The sequence below is a fragment of the Helicoverpa zea genome, chromosome 14 (assembly GCF_022581195.2).
Source record: "Helicoverpa zea isolate HzStark_Cry1AcR chromosome 14, ilHelZeax1.1, whole genome shotgun sequence".
Classification (NCBI taxonomy): domain Eukaryota; kingdom Metazoa; phylum Arthropoda; class Insecta; order Lepidoptera; family Noctuidae; genus Helicoverpa; species Helicoverpa zea.
In genome coordinates, this window is record NC_061465.1 from 8,073,594 (window position 1) to 8,100,113 (window position 26,520).

The following is a 26,520-nucleotide window of genomic DNA, read 5'->3' on the forward strand; positions in this document are numbered from 1 at the left end:
ATAAATAAGATCGAAAGATAGGCGAATATTTTCGCTTGAAAACTCATAGCAACTCACAGATCCACAGCAATCAGTATCTGAATTGATCTTTCCTAAAAACGCAAAAAAAAAACTAATTTATATTTTCCCAATCACATATTTATTCATTTAAAACAACATTGTCATAAAAATACAATTTAAAAAAGCATTTCAGGCAACGTCCTCCTTTTCTTAAATATCGGGTGGGCAGCGTCTAATACTCTAGCATACAACACAGTCTGGCCTGGTTGTAGGTACATTGGTAACAGCACATCGTGTTGTGATAGCCAATCTATCACAAAGTCTGTCACCGCCTCTATATGTGGCGATTTCGCGAAGTTCGCTTGAATTACCATCTTCTGATCCATCTTTTTTACTGTCTGAAAGGGTAAAATATTTTGTATAGTACACGCTCTTACAGAAACAGCGAAAGCAAGGTTTACTTAAGTTCCAGTGAAATAAAATTCATATTAGGAACTAAGTGACCGGAGACGAGATGTTTGAAAACGAAATCTTTGGTGGAGTTTGGGCCACTAACGCAGCATCTATAAATCTGGTTAAAAAAAATTGAGAATTTCCATTCTGTGGTACATAGATTGTGAATGGAATTAAAATCATAAAGGAAATAGTAATTACCGAGGTAGAGTCGGTAAGCCGCATGCCAACTTCACATAATGCTTCTTTGACAGTCAATCCTTTATTTTGTCCCTGAAATATACAAATTACTTAGGTCATTATCTGCCTAGTCTTTACATTAGTGTATTGGAATCGGAGATTGCAGTTAAATAGGTACCTATAGTTTTCGCTAAACGTCGTGGTAACTCGACAGAATGACGATATTCAGTGCGCAAAATTCTAAGCTATTAAACGGTGGCAAAAGTGCGCGATTGGCATCCCCCTACCGCACCCTCTCAACCTTGTTCGGCAGTCAGATACGAGCTGCTATTTTGTTTGGAGATAACTATATCAGTATTATATACGACAAAGGTAATAACTCAATTGATATTCGTTATCCGTCGACATTAACAAACATATTTAACAAAGATGGACCCAAGATATTACCTTGGGGAACAGTTGTTTTATCATCGCAAACAGGTCATCGGCGTGGTCGTGATACAAGAAGAAAGCCCACGAAGCACGGAAGAATTCGAAGAAGTTATCCAATTGGTTTGTCTGGATAAGAGAAATAAAAGAAACCAGTCAAACAGATATTTGAAACACGTGAATAAGGAAGACGATAGAAAAAATATTAATAAGACTTGGCAAAATCCCGTCGTATTTATTTGTAACTAGATGTTTCCCGTGGTTTACAAGCGTCCCGGGGAAACTTCCTCCCGCACCCAGATAAAATACAGCCTATGTCACTTAGTGATAATGTAGCTTTTCAACAATACATGCTGTTTTTTAATCGGTTCAGTAGTTCACGGTCACAGTCATTTTTCGCCCATGTTATATACCTAAGTGTGATGTTACACAAAAATAAAAACGTACCATGTATCTTAAGTGCAAATTATTGAGTTCTGACGCCGGTCTCCCGTAGATATGCTTGAAGTTTTCTAGAGAGAACTTGCCCTGGCTCAGACAAGTGATTCCATCCACAATCAGGTCCTTATTCAAGTGGAGCTTGAAGTAGCCCGATTTGAACGTCTCGAATACGTATCCCTGAAAATATGTACATTGGAAAAGTAGGATAAATTCTATAATCATTTAATTGATTCTTGTAAGGGCCTATTCAGACCTGAGCGGTATTCGCTACCGTCTGCGGCAGAGAAGACCCAGTGGGTATGCGATAATATTACTATTCATGTTCGGGATGCATGCCGCTGCTCCCGCGCGGTATGTACCTCTACCCACAGCGGCAGCGAATATCGCCCAGGTTTGAATAGGCCTTTACAGATGGGAGTAACTGTTTCATATAGAAGATGGAATAATTTCTAAACAATATTTTAATATAAAATAAACTACAAATAACGGTGAATATCTTTGTGTATAGACGATAGTATAATACAATTTTAGGCATCCCTTGTTTATGCTAGAAAGTGAAAAAGTGTACTAAAGTTTCGTACATGAAAACAAAAGAATCTCATAGAGAGTAAGAAAGGTACATCAGTTGTTTTATCATGGCATAACAGGTCTTTGGCGTGGTCGTGGTACATCAGTTTATTATTACAATTTACAATATATTATGACCTTTCATAAGCTTCAGCCTTTAATTGTCCTGTTGCCGTGCATAAGCCTCCACTCACACGAAAGGATTATGACCATTGCTTTATCGTCATACACCAAAGGCAATAACTAACATTATATTCTAACGATTGCACATAGTGATGTGGAATCTTCTTCCCCGGCGAGCGTACTTCCAAGTACTTGAGACCTCCGGGCAGCACACAATACATGACTGTAGGCTTTGTTAGCGACATCAGCGCCATCTCGGGCCTGGCAAAGTCACTGCCGTGGAGAACACCAGTTTTGTTTAAGCTGGAAACATTTTAGTACGGTTTAGTTATATTCTTCTGACTTCCATCATTATACGCCACTTCTTCCCAGTAATAACACATAGGAAGTGGTGAAATGTGGACGTTTTTGGGGCTCTCTCATGAAATCCAGACGTTCGAAAAGTGCTGTTTTAAGCCTACTTTGAATATATGATTTTTTATTTGATTTAATTTGACATCGTGTTGGTAGTGAGAGGCTGAAAGAAAATAAAAATATACTTCGTTCTGTAGAATAGAACGCGAGTCAATATTAGAGACTCGCTGACACGTGCATAAATAATACTTAAGGCTTAGGTAATAACCACATTATCAAAATAACAATTAACTCACTAGGTGACCGACTTTTCAGCAGCAACTTCAGGTTTCACCATATAATCTTGTGACCATCTGTAAGTAAACGGCGAATTCGCTTCAACGAAGAGCGGGTCCAATTGCTTTCTTATTCGAATACCCAACTGTGAACGATATTTCTCTTTTCTTTCATTGGGAAAACTGGGCCCTATTACCAAGCCTTCGCTGTCGACCTGACTGCCTACCCTTACAAAAACGTGAATTTTTGCCGGTTCATAGATTCATAGGTACGCTATCCTTAGTTCGCGAGTCCGACTCGCACTTGACCGGTTTTTTTTTCTTTAATAACTGATGGGGAGTTTGTTGCGCCACTTCTTCTCCCCAGAAAAAACACATAGGAAGTGGTGAAGGATGGGCGTTTTAGGGGATGTGTTTTGTAAATTCCTAACGTTCAAAAAGTGCTGTCGTCTTGCAGCCGAGTTTGAATAAAGGTTTTTCTTTTGATTAAAGAACATAAGTAAACGAACCTTTTCCCCAAGTTCGGAGCTCTCATAATACTTATGACTCTTGGAGTCAGCGTAGTACCGCTTGTGGTAGCGCGTACAAGGACCCGCGGCATACACGTGCGGGTCCAATGTGCGGAACTCGTGGTCTATTACAATACCCGCGTCGTATGCTAGACCGCTTTTGTGAATCGCTTTAAGAATATTAAGGGTTATAAAGTAAATAAGCTTTTGGGTTTGATATTATGATTAAATACTTAGTAGGTAAATAGACTGCCCTGAATACTAAACTGCATATTGCTTCCACTCAGGCGCTAGAATAGTTGAACATCCACATTTTCACATACCTACGTTGTGTTTAAAAATATAAAGTGAAAATATGAGTAAAAGAATTTGGAAGTCTAGCTATCGCAATGATGTCCAATACCTACTTCATTGACGATTGATATTTTCGGCTATATATATATTAACTATGGGATGTGATCGCGTGATGATGGTGAAATAGTGCAAGAAACGTAGTTACGTACAAGAACTCATAGAGCTCACCTATAAAAGTACTCATATTGACTCCTACTTTTCCGAAATAGAACAGAGCGTCACACTCCAGGTTCAGATAGTCGGAGTACGACAAAAAGTCCGCATGCGTTATCAGATTGTCAACTGTCACAGACCATGACTTGAAGTAGAAGGATCGATACACTTTTATTTTTAAAGATTCCAAGATCTGTATCACTGTTTTATCCACCTGTAAAAGCAGTCAGAAATTCAAATTATCATGCCTAACAATGCCTACTTCAATATAAATTTTAAATGCTAAGTAGCTGTAATACGTAGCATCGCTTAATATTATCAAAAAGCTGGCATTAAATTAATCAATGCATTATTCATCTTGCTGCTTTTAACAACACCATTTAGTAAGGTCCACCATTTCTAGTAAGGTCAACTTTCATTCTCACTAGACTAGTAAAAATATATGACTCCTAATATAGTGTAAAGTACTAACATAGACATTATCGAACACTGGTACTCTGGTCTTATTTGGATTTTCATAAGGAAACGGTTCTACAAATATTATGCTCTCGGGACGTATTCTGAACTCCAAAAGTGCATTGATGCACAAGTAGGCGTGTATGGTAGCTCCGTAAACTATTACTTTATCTGTAAAAAAAGATTGTAAAAGTTATTACATCAATTATGATAGGTATATCATTTGTAAATCGTAAAAGTTGATTAAATATCGATATGACTTTGCAAAACTTTTTATTTGAAAGAAAGATAGCAATGTATGGCAAATGAGAATGCCTTGCCTTATTTTGGCCTCGAAACTTATAGAAATATCCCAGTTTCTTGTATGTACTTACTATTTCTATCAACAATGACATTTTGTAGATAATTCAAAGCCCTATTGGCTTCGACGACGTTGTTTATAATGAACACATTGTCCGGAGTATCGTCGTTGGTTATCTGAATCTCTGTGTCGCTGAATCTGGGCTTGTCTAATGGCGTATAATGTGGCGTTTGACTGAAGACAGAAATATTGTAATTTTTCCAGTGCTTTCGAACTAGCAGATTTACCTACTTTTAAAGCCGGGACAACAACGGACATTTGTGAGACAACCTGAACAACGGAAAAGCGGTTCGAGCGATGACAGTTCGAAGTGGTGACAGATTTTAGGTCCACGAAATAGATTTTTAGGAAAAACCAAGCGTTTGCGAGCTATTTAATATATCTGGTAGTTAGAAAGCGCGGTATTTAGGAGACAAGTTTTGTGATTTGAGATTTTCCATGGATTATAATTTACATGTACTTTTTTTTTTGAAGGTCTTTTATAATAAAGAATGATAGTCTTACTTGTAATTATCTTCTCGCTCAAACAGTTGCGTCATATGGTCGGGATGCTGATATTGTTTACCAAAAAACAGGAAAAGAAGATCATAGTAGTATCTGCTCCCACTTGTCAAAGTTACTAACTTATTTTGCCTGAAAAAAAAATGGCTATGATATTACAATTTTTCAAGGCTTGGCCCAATTTGACCATGAATCACAGAAAAAATCCTGCTAAACTGAAGTAACTTGAAGAGGAGTTCGTAGCGTTCCAGAAGTCTGATTACGTCATAACCTGAAAGACTTTAAATCAAGAGTGAACAGGTCTCTTTGCAAGCTTACCTACTCGATCTTCAACTCAGTCAAGATCAATTAAAAAGGTCCTAAAGATATACAATAGGCAAAAGAACTCACAAATCCATTTCCATAACAGTTCCTTGTATTACATTCACGTAGTACGTGTAGGGAACACATTTCAGATACTTGTCGGTAGTGACGTAGTATCTTAGGAACATAGACTCAGCTGCGGGTTTGGAATGCCTCTTGTAAGGCAAGCCACGGGGCGAAATTAGTGTCACGTTGTTGAAGGTGAGGTAGGTTGATGTCTGGCTGAAATAAGTTATGTACGAGAGGTTTTATCACAGCTTGAGATATAAATTGATATTATACCCGATGTATCTAGCAGATGTTTTTCGAATTATTCATAGATATGATGCACCCTTTCTGGAAGCCGACCCCAACATAGTTGGGAAAAAGGCTCGGAGGATGATTATGCACCTTTCCTATCGTAATTACTTTCTGTCATAGTTAAGTCAGGATACTTTTTACCGGGGATTAAGTCGAACCCTTGAGAAATTGGTAACAGCTGGCATTACATTGAGAATCTCCTTTTTGGGAAGTCGGTTACGAATAATTATGTATACGTACCCGAATAGAAGGCCATTCAGGAAACCGAGACATGTTCTAGAAGCACCTACAACCACTATGTGAGTGTTTATGTCCACTTTGGGAATGGTGGTGTACTTTTTGCTTATAAACCATGTACTAAAAGGTATGCTGGAAATAAATTAAATTTTTAAAGAAGCGATATAGATAAGTATACAAGAATTAACTATGATCTAGATTCAATATTAATCAGAGCGTTCTTAAACGCCTGACGCATATATCAAAGCAAAAAGTATCTTCATCATATCTTATATCATTGCTTGGTAAAATCTTAGCAGCAACAGAAATCTCAGCTGTAGTATTTACTTTTAGGATCCCTTCAGCAATTTTATACTTCAAGGAAAACTGATACAAGACTTACATTTTCTCCGCCAAAAAACAAGTTCTCCTAAGCTCTGGTACAGCAGTGCTGTCAATCTCAACAGTTCTTGGTGTAAGAGGGATCATGGAGGCTACCATGGAGTTAGCCTTCTGGACTGTCTAAAATATAAAAATTGAGGCAACAACCAGCAACCATCAAGCAAAACTGACTATGTTAGACATGTAATTGTTCAGGATACAAGTTTTATCTATCTAGAAATTTTGTCGTTAAACATCTTTTGAGAGTACTTGAAATCGACTTTTTCTGTTCTAAATGCCACTGTCTGTTATTCTCTATTATACGTAATGTCTACATAAAACAATTATTACGATTTATAGCCATTAGAAATCTTAAAAAACTTACCCATTTATTCCGATAAGCCGTCATCCACAAAAGCGTACTGTGTCCAGAAAGTCTCATCATTTCTCTTAAAAAGAACCTGAAGTGCGGTTCGAATGCTGGATAGACCAGTGCAAACTTGATGGTAGCAAAACCAGCGTTAATGCCTTGACCATAAATGTGATATTTGTGTATCTGATACGAGTCTAGATTGTAACGCCCGCGTAGAAAATCGATTTCATCTGGAGGCCTGGAAAAATGAAGGAGTGGGACCATTTTTCAAGCAAATCACTCCTGTAGTAATTTCATCATCATCACATTCTCTTGGCTTTATTATTTCCCTACATATTTCCCAAAATTGACAACGTTTGACAGAATATCAAAAATACACTTAACTACTACTTAATCATTCGTAGAGTAAATTGAATACTGAAATGGAAGTCATTAAAGAAACAAGATAGGTTAAAGACATCATCAAAGACATGTTTTGGACTTGACATGTGTTGGACTTGCAAAAATAGGCGTTGGAAAAATGAAAACTTTGTAGGTAAGTATGGTAATAAAATGCAGATACATACTCAAGTATTCCTAATCCAACAATGTGCATTCCACTCGTAAACACATATGCTTGATTGTCTTTCTTATTATTGAAAGTAGTTTCTATTGTAGTAATCGTTTGTTTTGCATCCAAGTTCACCAGAAGCTGCGCTATTTGAGGAACGTCCATAATTTCTATATCGCGTACCCGTAACTTTCTAGAGATATCGAAACAAAAAGACATTAATAATGCGAATATTCTCCTTAAACAATATTCAAATGGCATAACAATGAGTAAAGTTATTAATAGATATAGTACTACCCCAAAACTGAACTGCGGTGCGCGACATAAAGTGAGTATTTGCAAGAAACTCTAGGTTTTGTCGGCACAAACTGTAATAAATAACACAATTAAATTAAACAAGGGGCTCTTTACAATAAGGTGGATAAGCTATTCTATAATGGCAAAAGAAAACATAGACACTTCGGAAGCTTTAAGAAACCCGATGAAATTACAAGAAGGCTTACACAAAAATGTTGCAACAAAGGAAAAGTCTTATCTGCTGACGGTACACGAATGATGCAGTAATCATAGTCCTTCGCTAGTTCGAAGGCCGCTTCCAATAAGTCATAAGCGTATCTGTAAATGCACAGGGAGCTGCAATTAATTCGGATAGTTTTAGAAGTTCCTAAAATAAATAGAATATCAAATGGTTCATATGAAACTTGCTAGAACTTCTCAAAAGAGTTTTGAAATAAACTTTGGTGAAAAATAATTAACTAGTCAGATTAGACCTAATAATAAACTCCAAACTAACCTCTCGTCGATGTCATCGCGGAAAGCAAACAGTTCAATCATAAAAGCATTTTCAACGCCTTGGTAAACTGTAGACTCCTCTTCGTCTGGTCGAATTTTTTTAGAAGGCTTAATGGCTGGAAACAAAATTCTTGGTTGGAATAGGAGTCTTGGCAGAAAAATTCCGAAAAAAAAAAAACGCTTTTGAGACAACTGGCTTGTTCTCGCGATCCCAACCGCTTGACAACCTCATGGTGGATACAAATTTAGCCGCGAAACGCTTCGAGAAAAGGATGGTACGGCCGTGCCCGCTTTGCTCGAGACTTGGCTGGGGCACTGCCGTGCCCCCAGATGCTATAAAATAAACTCTAGAGCCTAAGAAAGGATCATAGGCACTAGTTTATGTTTATATACTTTTGCAGTGGAAGCTGGACATAGTTAATTTCACATTCAGGTAGGAAACGCCTTAAGTCAAAAAGTATTCAATAAATATATAAATACCCAGGATACACCTATGTATATGGGTAGTTAATTAAAGAATATTCAAATTAGGGTACCTCCTCTAATCAATGTGGAACTTGAAGTAGACGTGAACTCCTTACGCTGATGATGAACGAGTGAAGCGTTGGAGACTTTTGCGGTCAAACGCGGACCTGACCTGGTTTGACCAAAAGCTTATTTTCTTATTTATTTAAGCGCTATTTTCTATGTATCACAACAAAATTCAGATTGACCTAATAAGAACTTATTTAGTCCCAAGTACATTGACAGCATAAACGCCCGGTTTTTTCTTAAAATTACCGTTTACTTTGAAAATTCATAGAAAACAGTAAAGTTGTATTCATTATGCTGTCAATGAACTTGAGCTTTAGTTACTCGCTATCTTAAAACTGAAAATCAGTAAGTACTTCGGGTCGGATTTAAAATATACTTACGCATGTACTTACAAAGTTTTATGAGACACCGTTGCGGTCAAATTGTCATTCAATAATGTGGTATCAATGTTCACTATATCGTAATCAAAAGGGTCTTCGTCTAGCAAATTAACCACAGAGTATAGAGACGTAGTATCGCTTTCACGAGGTGAAAATACTGTACGGTCACTGAAGTCGTCCGAGTGAGATTTTATCATATGGTCGAAGTTTGGCGCGTGGCCTGTGAAGCTCACCTTGCTTACTCTCCGAGTACCTTTCGAATTACTCTTGTTTTTACCCTGGAACATAAACCATTTTAAATATATAGACAGAATTATATAGTCAATTTTAAAATAGACAAAATTATAATTATAGTCAATATTAAATATATAGACAGTTATATTGACAATTGAAAAATGTACATTTCTTTCAACACAATTTTAAAGTCTGATGCGCTGCTTCTATATAAAGTTCCTCTAAAAAAGTTAGTTGGTGTCCGCGAATCAGTTAACGCCTACAAGAGCCTATTTAGGCATAATCAGGATTTATTTGAAAATGTTATGAATTTAATAGGAACTCACGTTTTTATTAGTATCGTGTTTTATATCCGACAGGCGATGGAAGGGACCCCATTGCCCAGTCATTATCGGTTCCCTAGAATTAATAAATTATTTCTAAAACCAGGTAACAATTTAATTGATAAGTACTAGTTAACAGAATTACTCTTTTACACAAGAGTGGTTTTATGTACCTATGTAGTTTCGTTATACTTATTTTACATACTATCTTGCGCCAGCGGTATCCGGCATCCCGTGGGAACTAATTCGCGCAACCGGTTAAAAAGGCAGCCTTTAGCCTTCCTCAATAAATAAGCTATCCAATAAAATGAGAGATTTTTTCAATCGGAGTCCAGTGGTTCCCTCTTTCAACCAAACAAACAAACTCTTTCGTGTTGTATAGGTAGGTAGGCATATTGGTTACGAACCCGAATTCTTGTAATAGAGCATTTCCTCGTTTCTTCTGTTCTCTCTCGAGGGGTGTAGCAGCCCTCAGTCCATGGAACGGTCGCAATTCATACAGCTTCTGCAGTTTCTTGTAGTTTATCTCTGTGTTTATGCACATCACAGCTACAGCACGGCCTTGCACCTGAAATGATATATGTTTTTTATAAAGAACTAGCTTTCGCCCGGTTTCTCCCGCGTCCCGTAGCAGATGGTGACAAAAACTAAAACCTCCCGGGTCTAAGTTACCTGCCCTCTAGTTTTAATCGGTCAAGCCGTTTTCATGTTATGTCGTGACAACGGAAAGCTGGTTTCATTTATATATATATATATATAAATGATATATTTCATTTATATATATATATATATATATATATATATATATATATATATATATATATATATATATATATATATATATATATATATATATATATATATATATATAATGATATATTTCATTTATATATATATATATATATATATATATATATATATATATATATATATATAATGATATATTTCATTTATATATATATAAATGATATATATATATATATATATATATATATATAATGATATATTTCATTTATATATATATAAATGATATATATATATATATATATATATATATATAAATGTTTAACGTGCTCCGTATTTAAAATTCCTCAATTGACAATTGCCGGATTCCATAGTATAGCCCAGGCTCTGGAATGAGCCATCGCCACAAGCCATAATTCATCCCTACCCGGGAAAAGGCGCAATGGTACTGTAACGTAAAAATATTTACTCACATCAGCAACAATGATTTTTCTATCACTTTCAGGATGGCGGCCAATTATTTCGCTAATATAATATTCACCATACAATTTCTTTAAACGAGGACACTTCTTGTCCAGTATTTCTACTATATCGTCGTTATCTTCTTCCCTATGAATAACAATCCTTACTAATATCATAATCTTGAATTAACTACATATTTGTACTTCTCTTTTGAACCTTACTACTGTACCGATTTCAATGAAAGTTATACAAACACCCTGAGAAAGGACACAGGCTACTTTTCACCCAGGTGTGAGATGATCCCTTGAAGCGAGTGGAAACGCGGGGAACAGTTAGTGTAAGTACCTTCTATAAAGTCTTATATAAGCTACATCCTACTTATATTATAAATGTGAAAGTTTGTGATAATGTATGGATCTACTTATATTATAAATGTGAAAGTTTGTGATAATGTATGGATCTACTTATATTATAAATGTGAAAGTTTGTGATAATGTATGGATCTACTTATATTATAAATGTGAAAGTTTATGAGAATGTATGGATGTATGTTTGTTATTCAATCACGCAAAAACGGCTGGACCGATTTGATTGAAATTTGGTATAACACATAGGCTACTTTTTATCAACACACCACGCGGGCGAAGCCGCTGGCGGAAGCTAGTCTTAAATATGATAAGGAGATACATACACCGCTCGACGCATCCTCAGTCTCGGACAAAAATCAGTCCTTAGAGCCGTGTACAAATAACTGCCAGTGACATCTTGAGATTTAGCGTTATACCTCATTATATTGCGTTTCTTGAACGTTAAGAACCTTGTTATTAATTCTGAAATGAATCATCAGTAAATTCATTAATTTTATAATAAGTATACTTCGGCCGTTCAGAGAATGCGTTCCTGACACCTATCAGTTAGTCACGACTAGTGATGGGCACAACATAACACTGAGTTCGTTACCGTTCCTTCAAAATGAACCGCCGCATTATTTTAAGATTATTTTCGTTTTAAATTGGCGGAATCATTTGTTTTATATTTTAGTTATTTAAGTGGAAACCAAAAAAAGGTAATATTCATATAATAAAATTGTTTTATTTATTCTTTGTTACAAGTACATTGAATTGAATGTGCGAACAGAATATTAATCAGACTCCGATTTGCTTGAGGAGGTGGTGTCTTCATCATCATCTTCGCCTACATGTATAATTATATTATTATCAATAACAGAATCAATCCTGATATCTCGGTCTAACAAAAGCCGGGTAATCAAATAAAAACAGATCGAAAACACTTGAAAAACGTGGTCTATGCGCACGAAACGACAACGGACGACTGTTTTAGCGTCACAAAATGGCGGCCCATAACGCCATTTGGGGTTACCATTTTTAATCTAAGTATAAAAATGCGGTTTGGTCATAGTTTTATTTTTATTTTTCATAAAAGTTATAATTAAGTCTTATAGTCCATTATTTTCCAATTCTTAAAAAGAAAATCAAAACGTATTATTTTATATTATAACTGTATAAGAACAGATTACGATACTTGCCTGTTATTTTTAGCACAGCACTACAAAATATAAACCGCTGACATAACCTTGTAATAGCGCAGTATAGATTTAGAAAAATATTGTTTACCAAGTTATTTGACACTCAGTTTGGCACAAAATTATAACATTCATTGATTATTGATATAATAATGTTGTTTTAATGCTCCTCAATTGTTAAAACGGTAAACAACCAGCAAAAATATTTTTATCGTAACTGCAACGCCATTGCAAAGTTACGTCGTCAGTTCAATCGCGACGTGTCAGGAACGCATTCTCTGAATGGCCGAACTATAATATAAAAAATGTGAAAGTAAAACTGCCTGTCTGTAGCGCTCTGACACCAAAACTACTCAACCGACTTAAATGAAACTTGGTACACAGATAGGCTAGTCTTAGAAAATACATAGAGAAGCGGTTCTCCTAATAATTGTGTGAAGCCTAAGGACTAGTATAAGTATAAATATTAGAAAAGGGAAGATAGGAAATTCTTACCTTCAGGACAAAACAAAGGTACAACCAAGACAATATAATTTAAATAGTAGTCATTCATGAACACCGATATCAATGCTTCTTCTACAAAGAAGTCGGTCACAGAGTCGATGCAACACATGAAGTGTATGAACAGCGTATTGCGAGATAGAAAGTAGCGCCTGAAATAATCATAATTAAAAGTAAAATTACATCTAAAGCAAAACAAAAATTTAAAGTTTTTTTATTACTACTTATGTACGTTACAAGTTAAAATAAAGAAACAAAACATTATGCTCACGCGTATGTGCTGTCAAGTGGCTGCCTTCAGAGAGGCAATGTTGCTTGAGGAGCTTTGAGAACCTGTCAAACTAACTAATGCTCTCATAACAAGTAAATCCTAAGTAAGGACATACGCACTATGTTGATTTCTGACCATTTTCTGACACTTGCGCGAATATTAGACATTTAAATCAAACTTCTTTTACGCAATTTATCGAGGTTATATTAATATTTATTCTTTGTTTCGACTGCTTTACGACGGGCTTTGACAAAGAAAGAAAAGTAAGTTGTTTTTCCGAAAAAAGAAAAGTAGTCAAAACGTAAAAGTAGTTTTATTTAAAGTTTTCGCTAAATCCAGCAGTGTACTTATTTACTAACTGAAACATGTTTCGTGTCCAATACTCCCAATCCGAGGGGTCTAGGCCACTGACAGGGGGATGATCGGAAAGCGCCATGAATCCTATCACTTCTTTTTTATCGTTTATCATGCATATCGATAGGGCTGAGAGCTCGCTGTAACAAAGTATCTATTATAAGAAAAATAATTTTCATTAAGCTAATGAATTTGTTTGTTTGAACGCGTTAATCTGAAGGACTAGTGGTCCGAGTTAACTATTGTATTAGTGAAGGATGGCTGTAGGCTTTTTTTGCCTAATAACTTTTCAAAAATACAGTAAACAGATATGACTTACATCAAGGACCCGATATTGATATCAAAGAACAGTTCCTTCGTGTGCTTGCGATTCCAAATCAATTCAATATCATCTTTATCAGCCTCGACAGCTCTTCTAAACTGTCGTCCCTTAGGACCAACGTCGAAATCAAAATATATCGACATTTTACTATTTAAATACCAGTATTTGTATCTAAATATGCAATAAACAAATGTTTTGTCAATAAATTGATGTTACAGGAACAATCACGTTGGTCATGAAAATAAAAAACCCCATTCGTTTTAAACTATGCAAATATATTACAACCATAATTTACATTTTAAAATTACTAAAATTATACATTAGTTAAATAAAGCGACGCATATCAATTAGTTTTATATTAATGTTAGCGTGAGATATGGCCTTTTGTGATCTTTCTAGTTCTTGAAATACTGATCGAAATTAAGTACAATGTCTTTTGGAATGTTCAAACTTTTTAAATAACCTTCTTTAGTAATGGTAAGCTGCCTGCCGTGTAAGTTTGCCATGCGCTGAGCATAAACAACGCTCGGAAAAATACTTAATTGTATCAATACTGAATGATCTCTTTCCACAAAACAATTCAAGAACAATTTGAAGTAAATGAAAGAAACAATTTGTCATAAGATAAAAGATGAGAATCAATAATGTTAGTAAACAATGTGACTAAAAACTACTCTAAAAGAACAAGTATTCCAATTGAAGACAAAACTAAAATAATTCTTGTTAGAACTGAAAGTAACTTATAAAACTATCTATCAATTAAAATACTATCAATCACATCTATAAACAAAACCAACCAATTCTTATTAAAATTGAATGCAATTACTCAGCACATAATTATAATAGAGATTCAAATATACAAGGATAAAAATCAAAACATTATATTTATCAACGACAAAACGACCATTTAATACGTCACAAAACTTGAGTCAAACCATCGACAAACACAAAAATAAATTGTTTAAAAAAAAATCTGAATATTATTTTATAATTACAAATTGATTCTCGTATGAAAATCATGGCTAATAATATTGTAAGGCGCAGGACTTGCATCTTGATATAAAAGTGAAGAAAAAAAAAACTCAATAAAACGAAACCAACGTTTATATCAAGTCGCAAGGACTGCGCTCAGTCTATGTGCTTAGATTAGAGGCGGGAGATTCTTCGCTCGCACTAGATTGGAGTGTGACTTAGACCTGCTAACGTTGTTGGGGGTAGTTTTGACGGTTAAGGTGGCGACTGTGTTCTGTCTCTGCAGGTTGACTTTGTTTGCGCTGAGCGGAGCGCGGGGAGTTGCGAAGCCGTCGTGGTTAAGCTTTAGGGCGGATCGAGTTAACCTGGTCGGAGTATACATCAGGTTACTCTTAGGTGTCATGGCCAAATTATTGACGTGTTGAATATTCTCCTTGCCAACTTTAGGCGTCAATGGTGTTTTGACCCTCGGAGTTTTTTTTGGGGTGGCATTTCGCTCGTCTATGGGATGGTACACGATGGTAGGGAGGACCGCTTCGCTCGGTCTCGGGTTGGCCATGGAGCTGCGACTGATCTGCTTTTCGTTGATGCCGTCCTGCAAACACAAGGGGAAAATTTTACAAAAAACACAAATAAGTTTTACCTATTGTCATTTACCAAACAGCGTATACCTATGTCCACGCTTGGTTAATATGAGGCAAAATGTAAGTCAAGCCAATTTTGTTATAATGGTAGCTAGTGATGGCGATATTCTACGGGTGTATGAATCAAACAAAGAATCAAGAACATTGGATTTGCTACCTGCTACTTCAGTCAAACCATGTATCATCCACAGCCAAGTTATTGCTAACACAAAGACCATATACAGAAGTATGAGCTGACCTTGAAGTCTGTATAGGTAGTGAGGAGCGTGGTCTCCATGAGCGGGTCCCTGTTGGCGCGGTCGTCCTGCGAGCCCGTCGAGCGCGTCGCGTTGATCGAGCGACGGCTGCTGCTGCGACGCTTGCCGTGAGACTGGAAGAATAATATTATATTACTAATTTAAAAAATCGCCAGGCGACTTTACCAGCATTCCGTGTAAACCACTCCGGGCACGTGGATAAAAAGACAAAAGCCTTCCTATATAAAATAGGCTATACTGTCAGGTTTTTTCAAATCGATTTGGTGTTTCTAGAGAATCGCACGGTCAAGCAAACAAACTTTAGCTTTACAAAATTAGTGTAGACCAGTTTATTTAAAGAGCTGGAGACAATACTTATACCAGATGTATCTTATAAACCAAATCCTACAATAAACAAAAACAATCCATTTCCTTCAGGAGTGTTACTATTTTGAATTTACTCTAAACTCGTCTCGTTTACAGGAATCGGGCATAAATCTGAGATCTAAGTTTTAAATGACCAGATTCAACAACTTACCGTACGCTTATGCTTAAGAATGCTGCCATTGACCGTCTTGGGCGTCTTCCTTAGTTCACCTCCATAGTCGAGCTTCCTCTTCGCATCCTTACCCTCCGCAACTGCCCGCGCGGCCAAACGTCCGCTTATGCGCCTAGTAAAACATAAACAACCATGAATTTTAGGCAAATCATAGTATGGATAACCAGGAAAATTATCAAGGAAATTAGGAAAAAGTATTTAATACATATGATTAGTTTTTAGTTGCGAAACGTATACGATAAAATTGTTTTTCATACATAACAGCTACAAAATCTTACACGATACTCAATCTACGCCTACAATCTACATACAATGATTTATTTCGAATATTCTAATTACTTTATGCTATTGTGAACAATCAAGCGTAACGACTACATATAAATTGTTCTACATGTTTGATTATAAACTTATGTAATGCTAGCAATATTTCTCATTCCCTCTACTTACGCAATAAAACGTCAAAGTCGCATTTTGTTTCGATCGCTACTTATCATCAATCAAACAAAACTTGCCTCAATAATTATGACGTAATGGTGTTTTCACATCAATAAATTCACAAGCGCGCACTGAAATATTAAAGGAATGAAAAATATTATCTAAATAACAAGTGTGTGAACGTAAGTATGTGAGGTAACATAACGTTCTACGCAGTGTATAAAAAAAGTGCAATGCAAAATATGTTTTTATCGCTTCGCTAATACATGTAATGAATATTGAATGTACCCCGTTTACGAAATCCGATTAAGATCAAAATATTTAGAATGGAAATACTTTATGCTCGACGGTGAAAACTGATTTCTATCTCGCGTTATTCAATACATTATAAGATAATTAATTAACATTGTTAATTGTAACACATACTAACATTCTTGTACATTTCACGTCAAAAATAATACTGAAAAATTCAGACTTTACACGACTTACTCAACACTACACGCCATATTAACAAATACACAAAAAAAAAACAATTACTTTATTTGTACTGCTAGCAGCGCAAGTAGATAAAAAATACTGGTATAGGTAAAGTAATACTTTCAACTGTCCAGACTGTTTTTTTATAAAACCCGAAAAATCTAGGTGCATAAAACCTGTTTCTTTATACCCTGCTAGATTGTAGTAGGTATTGTAAATCATAATGCATGACTTTTTCAATTCAATTATACTGTCTTACTTGTGTTGCCAACTTTACAAAAATAATAATATCAATAAAATTACATGAAACTGACCTCTTAACAGTAGTAATAGCAGATCTCTTGAGCGCAGACAAGTTGTTGGTAAATGTCGTCACCGCCTTGGTCGCGCTACCCGTGATCAACTGGCGCTTGGACGGCGGCCTACAAGTAATACGATCTGCTTACAGTCAATGCGAATATGCTTATATCTAACACAGAATATAGGGACGGCACAGTTATTAATAAAGAGCTTACCTGTCTTCAGATACATTTAAAACTTAGAGATACGTTTACCTTTAAAAAAGTTTGAATGTATCAATATAGTTTAAAAAAAACATCTACCATATTTTGTTCACCTTCAGTCAGAGCCACTCTTTTGCTGGATTCTCTAGACTGTACAGGTTCAATAAACCGTGGAAAGACTTGCGTATAGCTTTTGCTGCGCCGATCTGGCCTCCTTAACCCGGAGAACTTGTTGCCCGCCCGGGTAACTATAGTATTGCCCCTTGGTAAGACCAGTTGTCAGACTTCCTAGTAACTGAGTTAAATCGGACATCAGCGCCTGCTTGCGAGCTGATAGCTTGTGTGCCACCACCATAGAGCACTTCAGTCAGCGTTACCTGTTCCTCTCAGCAGTGGCAGCCAGTCCGGCCGCAGTCCTGTTCCGCTTGCCGAGCGGGGAGGTGGCCAGCGAGCGGAACAGCGGCGTGGTCGGCGTCAGCGCCTGCTTGCGAGCTGATAGCTTGTTGTGACGCTCCTGTGGGTGAAGAAGACGTTAGTAATGAGGTTGTAATTGTACGTAGAGTGTAGTCGAGGCAAGACGAGGTGAAGCGTTCTATGTAAAAGAAGTTTTGTGTAGTAAAATATGGATGTAGGAAGAAAAGTCACTTCTTTTATAGGGAAAGCAGAAATATTTGTCCCATAAATCGATAACAAGAAAGATACAATTTTGACACTATTTCTAAGAAAATACATAAAGTTTACATCACAAATCGCCACCTACGGTATTTTTTGATTTTAACAAAAAACGGAATAATATTTTTTTGTAATCAACGTCCACATTTTGCGAATAGCTAAAATACCATCTTTGCTTCAAACAAAAGGAGCACAAGCCTCACATTTAAGACTACAACTAATCTACAAACTAACATACCTACGAAAATAGTTCTAGTATTCAACGCTCGCCTCACCTCGACCTACGCGAGTCAAAGGACACGAGGTGAGACATACCAATCAACAAATCGCTACATCCTCGCCTCGCCTCTAGTTTCGTTTTAATTCTTTTTTAGTAAAAGTGAGTTAAGCTCAATCCACTGAAATAGAATTTGAACATCAATTTCTTTTTAATTAAAGACTATTCCAAATACAAATTGAATGAGAAAATTCTAGAAAATGATTCAAAACAGATATCAAACATCAATTTCTTCTTAATTAAAGACTATTCCAAATTCAAACAGAATGAGAACATTCTAGAACATAATTCAAAAACGTTATGCTTACAGCTTTCCTGGTCTCCCATTCGTCTTCCATCAGTTGAAGCAGAGGCTTTCCGTCAATAGTGAACGTGTTACCAGTCTTGGCTTCATGTTCAGTCACTAATTCACGGATCTGCGCCTCAATTTTCGGTAACTGTAAAAATATACATAAGAATATATACCTCTATAAGGTCACCACTTATATTGAGATGTTCCATTCACTCCATTTGAACACAGAAACTTCGATTGTAGGATGTCATTAAATGGAGGCGTAAAAATATGTTATTGTTTTGTGCCAAGTTAATAATTGTTGCTTTTTGCACTACACTATACTACAAATGTACTGTACATAAGTAAGTAAAGTTGCAATGAAAATCGTTCAGTTCTATAGACTGATAAGTAGAGAACATTTACTAAGGGTGGTAAAGCAGTTTTGCTGTCGACTGTACATCATAACACAAAATACAAAAAATGTTGTTTTTTAATCTTAAAGTTGCACTGCGTTACTATCTATCTATGTATCAACTTTCTGTCTTAAAATAAGGTTTGCTATAAGAAAACCCAATTCTGGGTTACGCCCGTCGTTGTACATCATCTTCTCCGAAATGTTAATGTATTTATAAATAGTGTGTTCAATAAAGGATATTATAAACAACGTACATTACTAGCGATAGCCTTCCTCTCTTTCTCCTCTCGCAGCAGTTGCCCGCCGCGGTTGTGATAACGACCCGGCTCCGTAGCTCGAGCCTCCAGCTCAGTCATCTTCAGCCAAAGGTTTTTGCGAGTCACCACCAGCTCAAAAATGTGCCTGGGTTTGAAGAAAAAGATAATGTAGTCATCAAAAGATTAACAGCCTTACTTATAAACGTGAATTAAATAATAAGTAATACTTAAGGGCTGTTTAAGAAAATTCTTACTTATAAACGGTGCTTAAGCATGTCTTAACGAACATTTAATCACTACTTAAGGCTTTAAGTAATAATTAGTTAAAATGTTGCTTAGAAGATGATTAGAGATTTTTATAAGTAAGGGGGTTCATTTTTAATGTCCTTACTACCTACTACATGTACATACATGGAACCACACTCAAACCTCTTGAATGCATTGTCAATGAAATTCTCCTGTGTATCTATATGATGACTTTTACTAGGCAATTCCAAACACAAGCCTTGATTTTAAAGGCACAATCTGCTGTGAACATAAGGTGTTGTATATACCAGTTATTTAGACATTTATATTTAATATTCCAACTCCAACATTGATGGGAAAAGGTTAATCAGATGATGATGATTAAAATTCCTTCCATAAAAAAAAAAAAAAACATTTTGATGCTGTTTCGATACTGCACAACAAAAAACAATTAAAGCAATAAAAAATACTAACTTGTGCTCATTATAATACTTCGTAATCTTCTCAAGATACAGTTCATGCAGTGTCAGCGTGTCCTCAGTGAAGATATCCTGGTAGTAATGCACGAACTCTTCACGTTCCCGACTCGAGTACATCACGTTGTCCCACATCAACTTGATCTTAGTGCGGACGTTGGCTACGAACACCTGGACCAAGGAGAATGGTAATGAGGTTTTATGTAAGTTGTATTTGTCTATGCCTGTAGGTAGGGAAAGAAACGGTAACGGCCATTCCCAATATTCTATCCATAGTATATCCATCTCTTGTTTCGCTTACAAGATAAGAATGAGACAATATTTGTATAGGGCTAATGACAAATTCTATCTCTAGTAAGTCAGCAAATCAACAGATAGATATTGGGGACTGGCGGCCGTTCATCAACGACGTAGTGGCGACTACATAAAACGGACATCCCGATAAAAAAGGGAACAAAACATACCTACATAAGATTAGAGTGGAAAAAACTAAATAATTACAATAAAATGCTGCTGCCTAATTACACGACTCATACTCAAAATTATGATTATGGGTCACCTGAAGGCATACAGCAATAGGCGTAATACAGATGACATTATTATGAATCTGAAAATTTTAAATTGCTGTTATTATCAGTACTAGTGAACCGTAAACCATTTAGGTGGAAAAAAATTGCATAAAAAACAAAATACACGACTGAGTATCTAACTGTCTAAGAGTGGAGTCATGTCATAGTATGGTAAATTAGAAAGATGTCTAGATTGCTAGACTTAACAAGTAGTAGATCCATAAGAGAACCTAGCAAGCCAAGTCAAGGTAACTTGCATATGAATGAAACACCTACCGCTATAAATAATTAAAAGAAAGTTAATACAAACACCAAGTTCACTACAAGTCTAGGGCTAGACTTGAAAATGGCGATAAGCTACACAATAATAACTATAAATCAGTTATAAATGTAACAATTAAAATACAAGACATCTAGATAACGCGAGCGATGTCTATCTATACCAGTTTCGAGAAAGTAAACCGATTTAGTATTCAGTCATGCAAAACTACTGGTTAGGTTACGATTTTACATAATACGTAATGGGTTTTAATTGCCATTTAATCTAAAAGTGGACATAATGTACGAATACAGGTAAGTACCGTACCGTTAAATAGAAATTCTTCTGTAAATTATGAACGAAAAAGGGAGGAAAAGATTTTAATGGCCGACAAGGTTACACATAAATTATTTTTAAATACATGTTATAAAAGTCTATTGCAAGTTTTCAATACATAATGATGATTACCAAGATCGTAGATAGTACAAACTTCCGCATTTTCGCGGGAACGATTCAAGAATCAACATTGTGACGCGGATAAGTTATTACAGAATCGCGAACCCTATATTTAATAGATGCATAACTTAACAACGTAACAGCGAAGTGAACTATTTATCACAATCCCCATTTAGTGTCAAATGAAACTAGCCGTGATCGTGTTGAAATTCCCTATGTAATTGGACCACTTTCTGCTTGTAATTGCTGAATCAATATTTAATATTCAATCATAATATCTTGGATATCTTAGATCAGTGAGAAATGGCATCTAGAATGTTAATCCTGCTCTTGGGAAATCTATTCCAGTTCTCTGGACGCGTGGCTAGGCGGTAAGCCCTATATTAATTACTATACTGCATTTAGAAAATAACTGCGGGCGAATTAAATTAGTAAAAAATATTTTTTTACCAATTTCTCCACACTATGTAATATAATTTGTTTGAGTATAAAAGCGTTTAAACACACCAATATTTGTAAGACTAAAGTTTTTTTACCAGAACTTGTGAAAAGTAGGCTAGCAGTCAAAAACATTTTGCCTAGTGGCAAATGTGATCAAATGAGTGTAACAAATAATAAAAGAACAAAAACATGCCAGAAACCATTACTAGCAAAATGTTCTAAGTGTAGACATACCTGAATCTTCTGCCTCTTGATCTGGTCACAGCGCTTAATCTCCTCTTTGATGGCGGCCTCAGTCTGTGGGTGACACCCGGGATGTGCGTGCAAAAAGTTCTCACGATAAATCTGATCTTCATCCAAACATTCCCACAGCTTTGACAGGCGTTCACGGAGCTCTAATACCTGGAAGGAAAATTTACCGTATCGAAAGCCGTTGATGGTTATTGCATGTCATGTCCTAGAACCTAGGTAGAATGGAGATCAAATAATAACATAGATTTTTGTGGAGTTCCTTTCCTAGAATATAGAATAAATAAGAAAAACAAAGATTTATGCTACAAATACATACCCTATTATTAGTTTGTTCATATTTCTCTTGCAAGTCTTGCTGAAGCTTGGAGAGGCGATCCATGTTCAGATCAGTGACTTTGAAGTCAACGGACAGAGATGACGTCACAATATGCTCAAACTTGTTCTGTGGTTTGATTCGGAGTTTATCTGAAATTACAACCAATATTAGTAAAGTAATAATCGTGTAAGTATGTAATGATAATAGAAATATTTTAGATGGTAATGTAATGACCCACTAACACTTAGATAACAAAGTATTCAATTACTAAAAGTAAAAAATTTTTAGTGTGACTCTTTACACTAAAATAATCCCAGCCGGTTTTCAATTCCTAGTATAGTTTTCGACAAACTACTAATTTCTATGCTGCTGATCATTGCAGCGTTACTGGCGCAATATTTAAAGGTTCACTAAAGTTTTGTATAATCTATACTGTGAAATACATAAACAAAAAATCATACTCACCCATAATATCCTTAATTTCCACTTGAATATTCAAAAAGATTTCTGCTCTCTTATCTCTCTCGGCTTGCAGCGTTTCCAGGTGTTCCTTCAGCCTGTCCAGTTCCTCCTCAGCCGGGAGAGGTACCTCCTGCAACTCCTGGATGGTGACTCCGAGCTTGTCAGCGAGGTCCCGCTGCCATTCCAGGAGCCTCTCCATCTTCATGCGGCGCTGTTCCACTTGTTCTCTGTATCTGTTGGAGAAAAGAATTCATTACTCCATTTAAGGCACTTAAAATAAAATCTTAATAGTACCTACCTTTTTCACAAATAAAAATAAACTACTGCTTATGTTATTTTTGAATTTATTGATTTATAGCCACAATTTATTTTTAAACTGACTATAAAAGTCACATCAAGATTATTTACCTTTAGTGAAATGCCTACTAAAATAGAGTAAGTATAGTTACAGTTGGCTTGTATAGTTAAATGAAAATTCTTAACTCCAACTTGGTTTATGCAACATGCTCATTCAAGTTGGAAGACATAAATAAATAGTAAATTTTAGACAGTACAATTAGTGAATGCCAAATTTATCAATAAAATTATTACAAGTAAAAACCGTATCACATATTATTAATATTTATGCATGCAACAGCCTTACATAGCTTCCATATACATCTTACAGATCTTTTTAATAATATTATGCATTACCATCAACAACAATGCTAATATATTAGCGAATGTAATAATATTTATTACACCATGAGCAAATTTAAAGTTCTCATGAGAAGAGATTGAACTGTAAAATGCAGATTTACTATGATGCACCATGCAATTACACCATGACCTAAGATTCTTTCTCATCACACTTACACATTTGACCTAACACCTGAGCAAAATTGCAATTGTATAATTGCCTACTGATTATGAAAACTGTGAGAATAACATAAAGTGTACAATAGGCATGATGACAAATTTTTAAATACCTTTGTATGATGTAGGTATACGTCTATTTTATATGAAAAATTATTAATTTTAAGAAAATGCGAAGTTTTTTTATCAAATAATTGCATTTTTCTCTGTCCACTTTGAATCCGGCGCGAAAACGCTTGTCAGTGTCATGTCGTCACTTGTGACGTCACGACTGAAATTACAAGACGCAAGTAAACAACGCTCGTGCAATAATTAAGTTTTTTGTGTTATTAAATATGAATTCGAAAGTGCATAGGTGTTGTGGGGTCCCCCAGTGTAAGAACACATTCGCGCGCTTTCGCGCGAGTTGTTTTGAGAAATGACGTCACGAGCTCTGATTGGTGTTCAAGATATCATGGCGGATTGCCTTATTTCGTAATTTTATTTTATAAAAATACATATTAATCACATTATTAATAAAGAAAACAATGCGCGTTTTATATTCCAAGCTTCAAGTTTAATTTAATAAATGTATTATTTTAATGATTTTTGATTACTGTCATCATGCCTATTGTATATCATGTAAGTAACATAATTGCCAATATAATGAAGACAGAGCTGCAATAAAAGTATAACTTACTTACGAAAATAAAGCAGGAGATTAACATCTTTGTGGCAATTTATTTATATTTCGGTTATGTTGTGATTGCAATAAACATTACTTAATTATTTTAATAAATAAACACATTTGGTCTTATTACAAAAAAAGGTAACCAGACATTTAACACATGTTCAAGAAATTCTCCATACATTTTGTCAAATGTTTTTTTTTTTAGTAAGACCAATTATGTTTTATATGAATTATATATTGGTTGACTTACCCAGCAATCTGTTCTTCCAATTCTCTCTTGTATTCAACCAGCATCATGTCTTCCTTGAAGTCCAAAATTGTTATGTCTACTGACAGACACCGGCTGAGTTCTTCTGTTTCTTCCTTCAATTCTATTTAGTAAACACAATAATGGTATTTTACTAACTCATATAACTACTGGTGTAATTTTTAATATGGAAACTAACTACTGACCATTATCTTCAGTACCTATGTACTTGTAAATTACTCAATTGCGATTAAATAATCTGTAATATTTCTGCAATGTCTGTATTGTCAAAAACACAGCTGCACGTTAAACAAGAGTAGGGTCAGCTTTAAAATATCTTGTAAACTACCTATTAACTTGCATAGTAGTAACAATACTTGTAAAATTATTCATGTGTTTTACATTATAATTTTTGTAACTTTGTAATGTGATACTTTGATAATAAAATACTTAAATATCAAGTTATCTTACTGTCAACTTGTCCCTGCATAGTCTTGAGCTTTTGTCTGGTCTCAGAGATGACATCTCTATGCAGCTCCTTCTCAATCTGCACCAACTTGGTAATGTTGTTCACTTTGGTGCTGTCATCCACGCCGAGGTGTGACCAGTTCAACCACAGCTCCTCCATCATGGAACGGACATTCTGGGATATCTCCATGAGGACCTCATTGCTGTAAAGGTTATTAAAAGAGTTTTGCATCTCGTTATCTATGATTAGAGAGTGAAGGTGTGATCCGTACTGTTATTGTGAAGCAAATAATTGAACTACAATAACCATATAATTGTAACTTTCTAGGTATTAGGTATGTTTTAGTTGGGAAGTTAACTTATGTTTACTTATATGCATAAGCTATTATTTGGAACAAAACAAACAGTAGGTTAGTTTCCATTTTAGAACCTACATGAATGTTTACAACTGAGGCCATTTTTTCTTTTATTTCTATTTTCAAACTCGTTCCTGGACTATTGTAAAGCAAAATTGAAATGCAGTGTAAGGGAGTACTGCAACTAAATTACATAGTGAAATTGACAATAAACTGTGTACATGACCACAAGTAAATTGCTAACTACAAGTTAATCTCCTACATATATCACAGTCATTTAGTAAATGCTCACAACTGGGCGTTGTATTGCTTGTTTTCAATACTTCATGGTTCAGTTAACATGTACTATTTGAAAAGATGCAGTTACAAACATGCATCATAATCTAACTACATAATGAAATCTAGTTAAATGAGTAAATAATGTTGTGATGTTTTATTTATAGATTGTACGGAAGTTTGTTTGTAAGTAAGAGGTTGTGTTTGAAACAAATCTGTAACGGTGGGAATTTATAGACGCCTTTGAAACTTACCGGTACTAAGGCTAAAGTTTTTATCTCTAATTACTCTAAGATACGTCGTTCGACATGGTATTTTGGTAATAAATGTAACAAAGTGCCTTTTAGAGAATAACATATAGTTTCGTGGTGTAAAATTATAAAACTTACAATAGCTTGTTGACATCTTCGGTCAAAGTAATCATTTTACTTGATTATTCACTAGTATTCTTCTAATTAAACTCACATATGTTCACTATAAATGTCCTAATAGTGGCAGTATCATAAAACACTAATAAAACTCAATATTTCTAAAATAACCACCAACATGAATCCGAAATCTAACGAGCCTTAAACGTTTGTTTTCAAATTTCAATACGTTACAAATGAAAGTGTCTTCCACAGCGCTGTGATTGGCTGATGATCTGTGCGT

General features: G+C 35.4%; 2 protein-coding genes and 1 long non-coding RNA gene across 3 annotated transcripts; 1 reads left to right on the forward strand and 2 right to left on the reverse strand.

Moving 5' to 3' along the window:
* Positions 1-133: 133 nt before the first annotated feature.
* LOC124636662 (cilia- and flagella-associated protein 61-like) lies at positions 134-13,942 on the reverse strand. The gene is made up of 28 exons (XM_047172824.1): positions 13,797-13,942; positions 13,483-13,617; positions 12,847-13,004; positions 11,500-11,638; positions 10,820-10,955; positions 10,010-10,170; positions 9,606-9,678; positions 9,209-9,323; positions 8,133-8,247; positions 7,843-7,954; positions 7,637-7,707; positions 7,356-7,532; positions 6,798-7,027; positions 6,439-6,553; positions 6,060-6,188; positions 5,547-5,741; positions 5,160-5,288; positions 4,912-4,925; positions 4,672-4,869; positions 4,311-4,480; positions 3,854-4,052; positions 3,197-3,501; positions 2,844-2,968; positions 2,319-2,496; positions 1,510-1,680; positions 1,081-1,191; positions 655-726; positions 134-386 (listed from the first exon to the last, which is right to left on the reverse strand). The coding sequence occupies exons 1-28, from the start codon at positions 13,940-13,942 to the stop codon at positions 177-179; spliced, it is 4,089 nt and encodes a 1,362-aa protein (XP_047028780.1). The 3' UTR covers positions 134-176.
* Positions 13,943-14,053: 111 nt separating this feature from the next.
* Positions 14,054-26,470, reverse strand: LOC124636435 (protein regulator of cytokinesis 1-like). The gene is made up of 14 exons (XM_047172525.1): positions 26,259-26,470; positions 25,241-25,440; positions 24,773-24,893; positions 23,001-23,230; positions 22,536-22,684; positions 22,202-22,369; positions 20,241-20,413; positions 19,518-19,665; positions 18,883-19,011; positions 18,003-18,139; positions 17,437-17,544; positions 16,190-16,322; positions 15,654-15,785; positions 14,054-15,366 (listed from the first exon to the last, which is right to left on the reverse strand). Exons 1-14 carry the CDS (start codon positions 26,291-26,293, stop codon positions 14,941-14,943), a joined length of 2,289 nt encoding a protein of 762 aa, XP_047028481.1. The 5' UTR covers positions 26,294-26,470; the 3' UTR covers positions 14,054-14,940.
* Positions 21,598-23,332, forward strand: LOC124636436. The gene is made up of 3 exons (XR_006985130.1): positions 21,598-21,897; positions 22,570-22,721; positions 23,071-23,332. It is a non-coding gene; the product is annotated as an uncharacterized LOC124636436 (long non-coding RNA).
* Positions 26,471-26,520: the final 50 nt, after the last annotated feature.

Coding starts and splice junctions, on each gene's coding strand:
- LOC124636662 (XM_047172824.1), bottom strand. CDS start 13,942: ATGTCGATATATTTTGATTTCGACGTTGGTCCTAAGGGACGACAGTTT. Junction 11,639..12,846: donor ACCTTTGTTTTGTCCTGAAG/GTAAGAATTTCC, acceptor GATTCATTTCAG/AATTAATAACAAGGTTCTTA. Junction 4,053..4,310: donor CAGTGTTCGATAATGTCTAT/GTTAGTACTTTA, acceptor CTGCTTTTACAG/GTGGATAAAACAGTGATACA.
- LOC124636435 (XM_047172525.1), bottom strand. CDS start 26,293: ATGATTACTTTGACCGAAGATGTCAACAAGCTATT. Junction 22,685..23,000: donor GGAAATTAAGGATATTATGG/GTGAGTATGATT, acceptor TTGTAATTTCAG/ATAAACTCCGAATCAAACCA. Junction 15,786..16,189: donor TTCTTAAGCATAAGCGTACG/GTAAGTTGTTGA, acceptor TTATTCTTCCAG/TCTCACGGCAAGCGTCGCAG.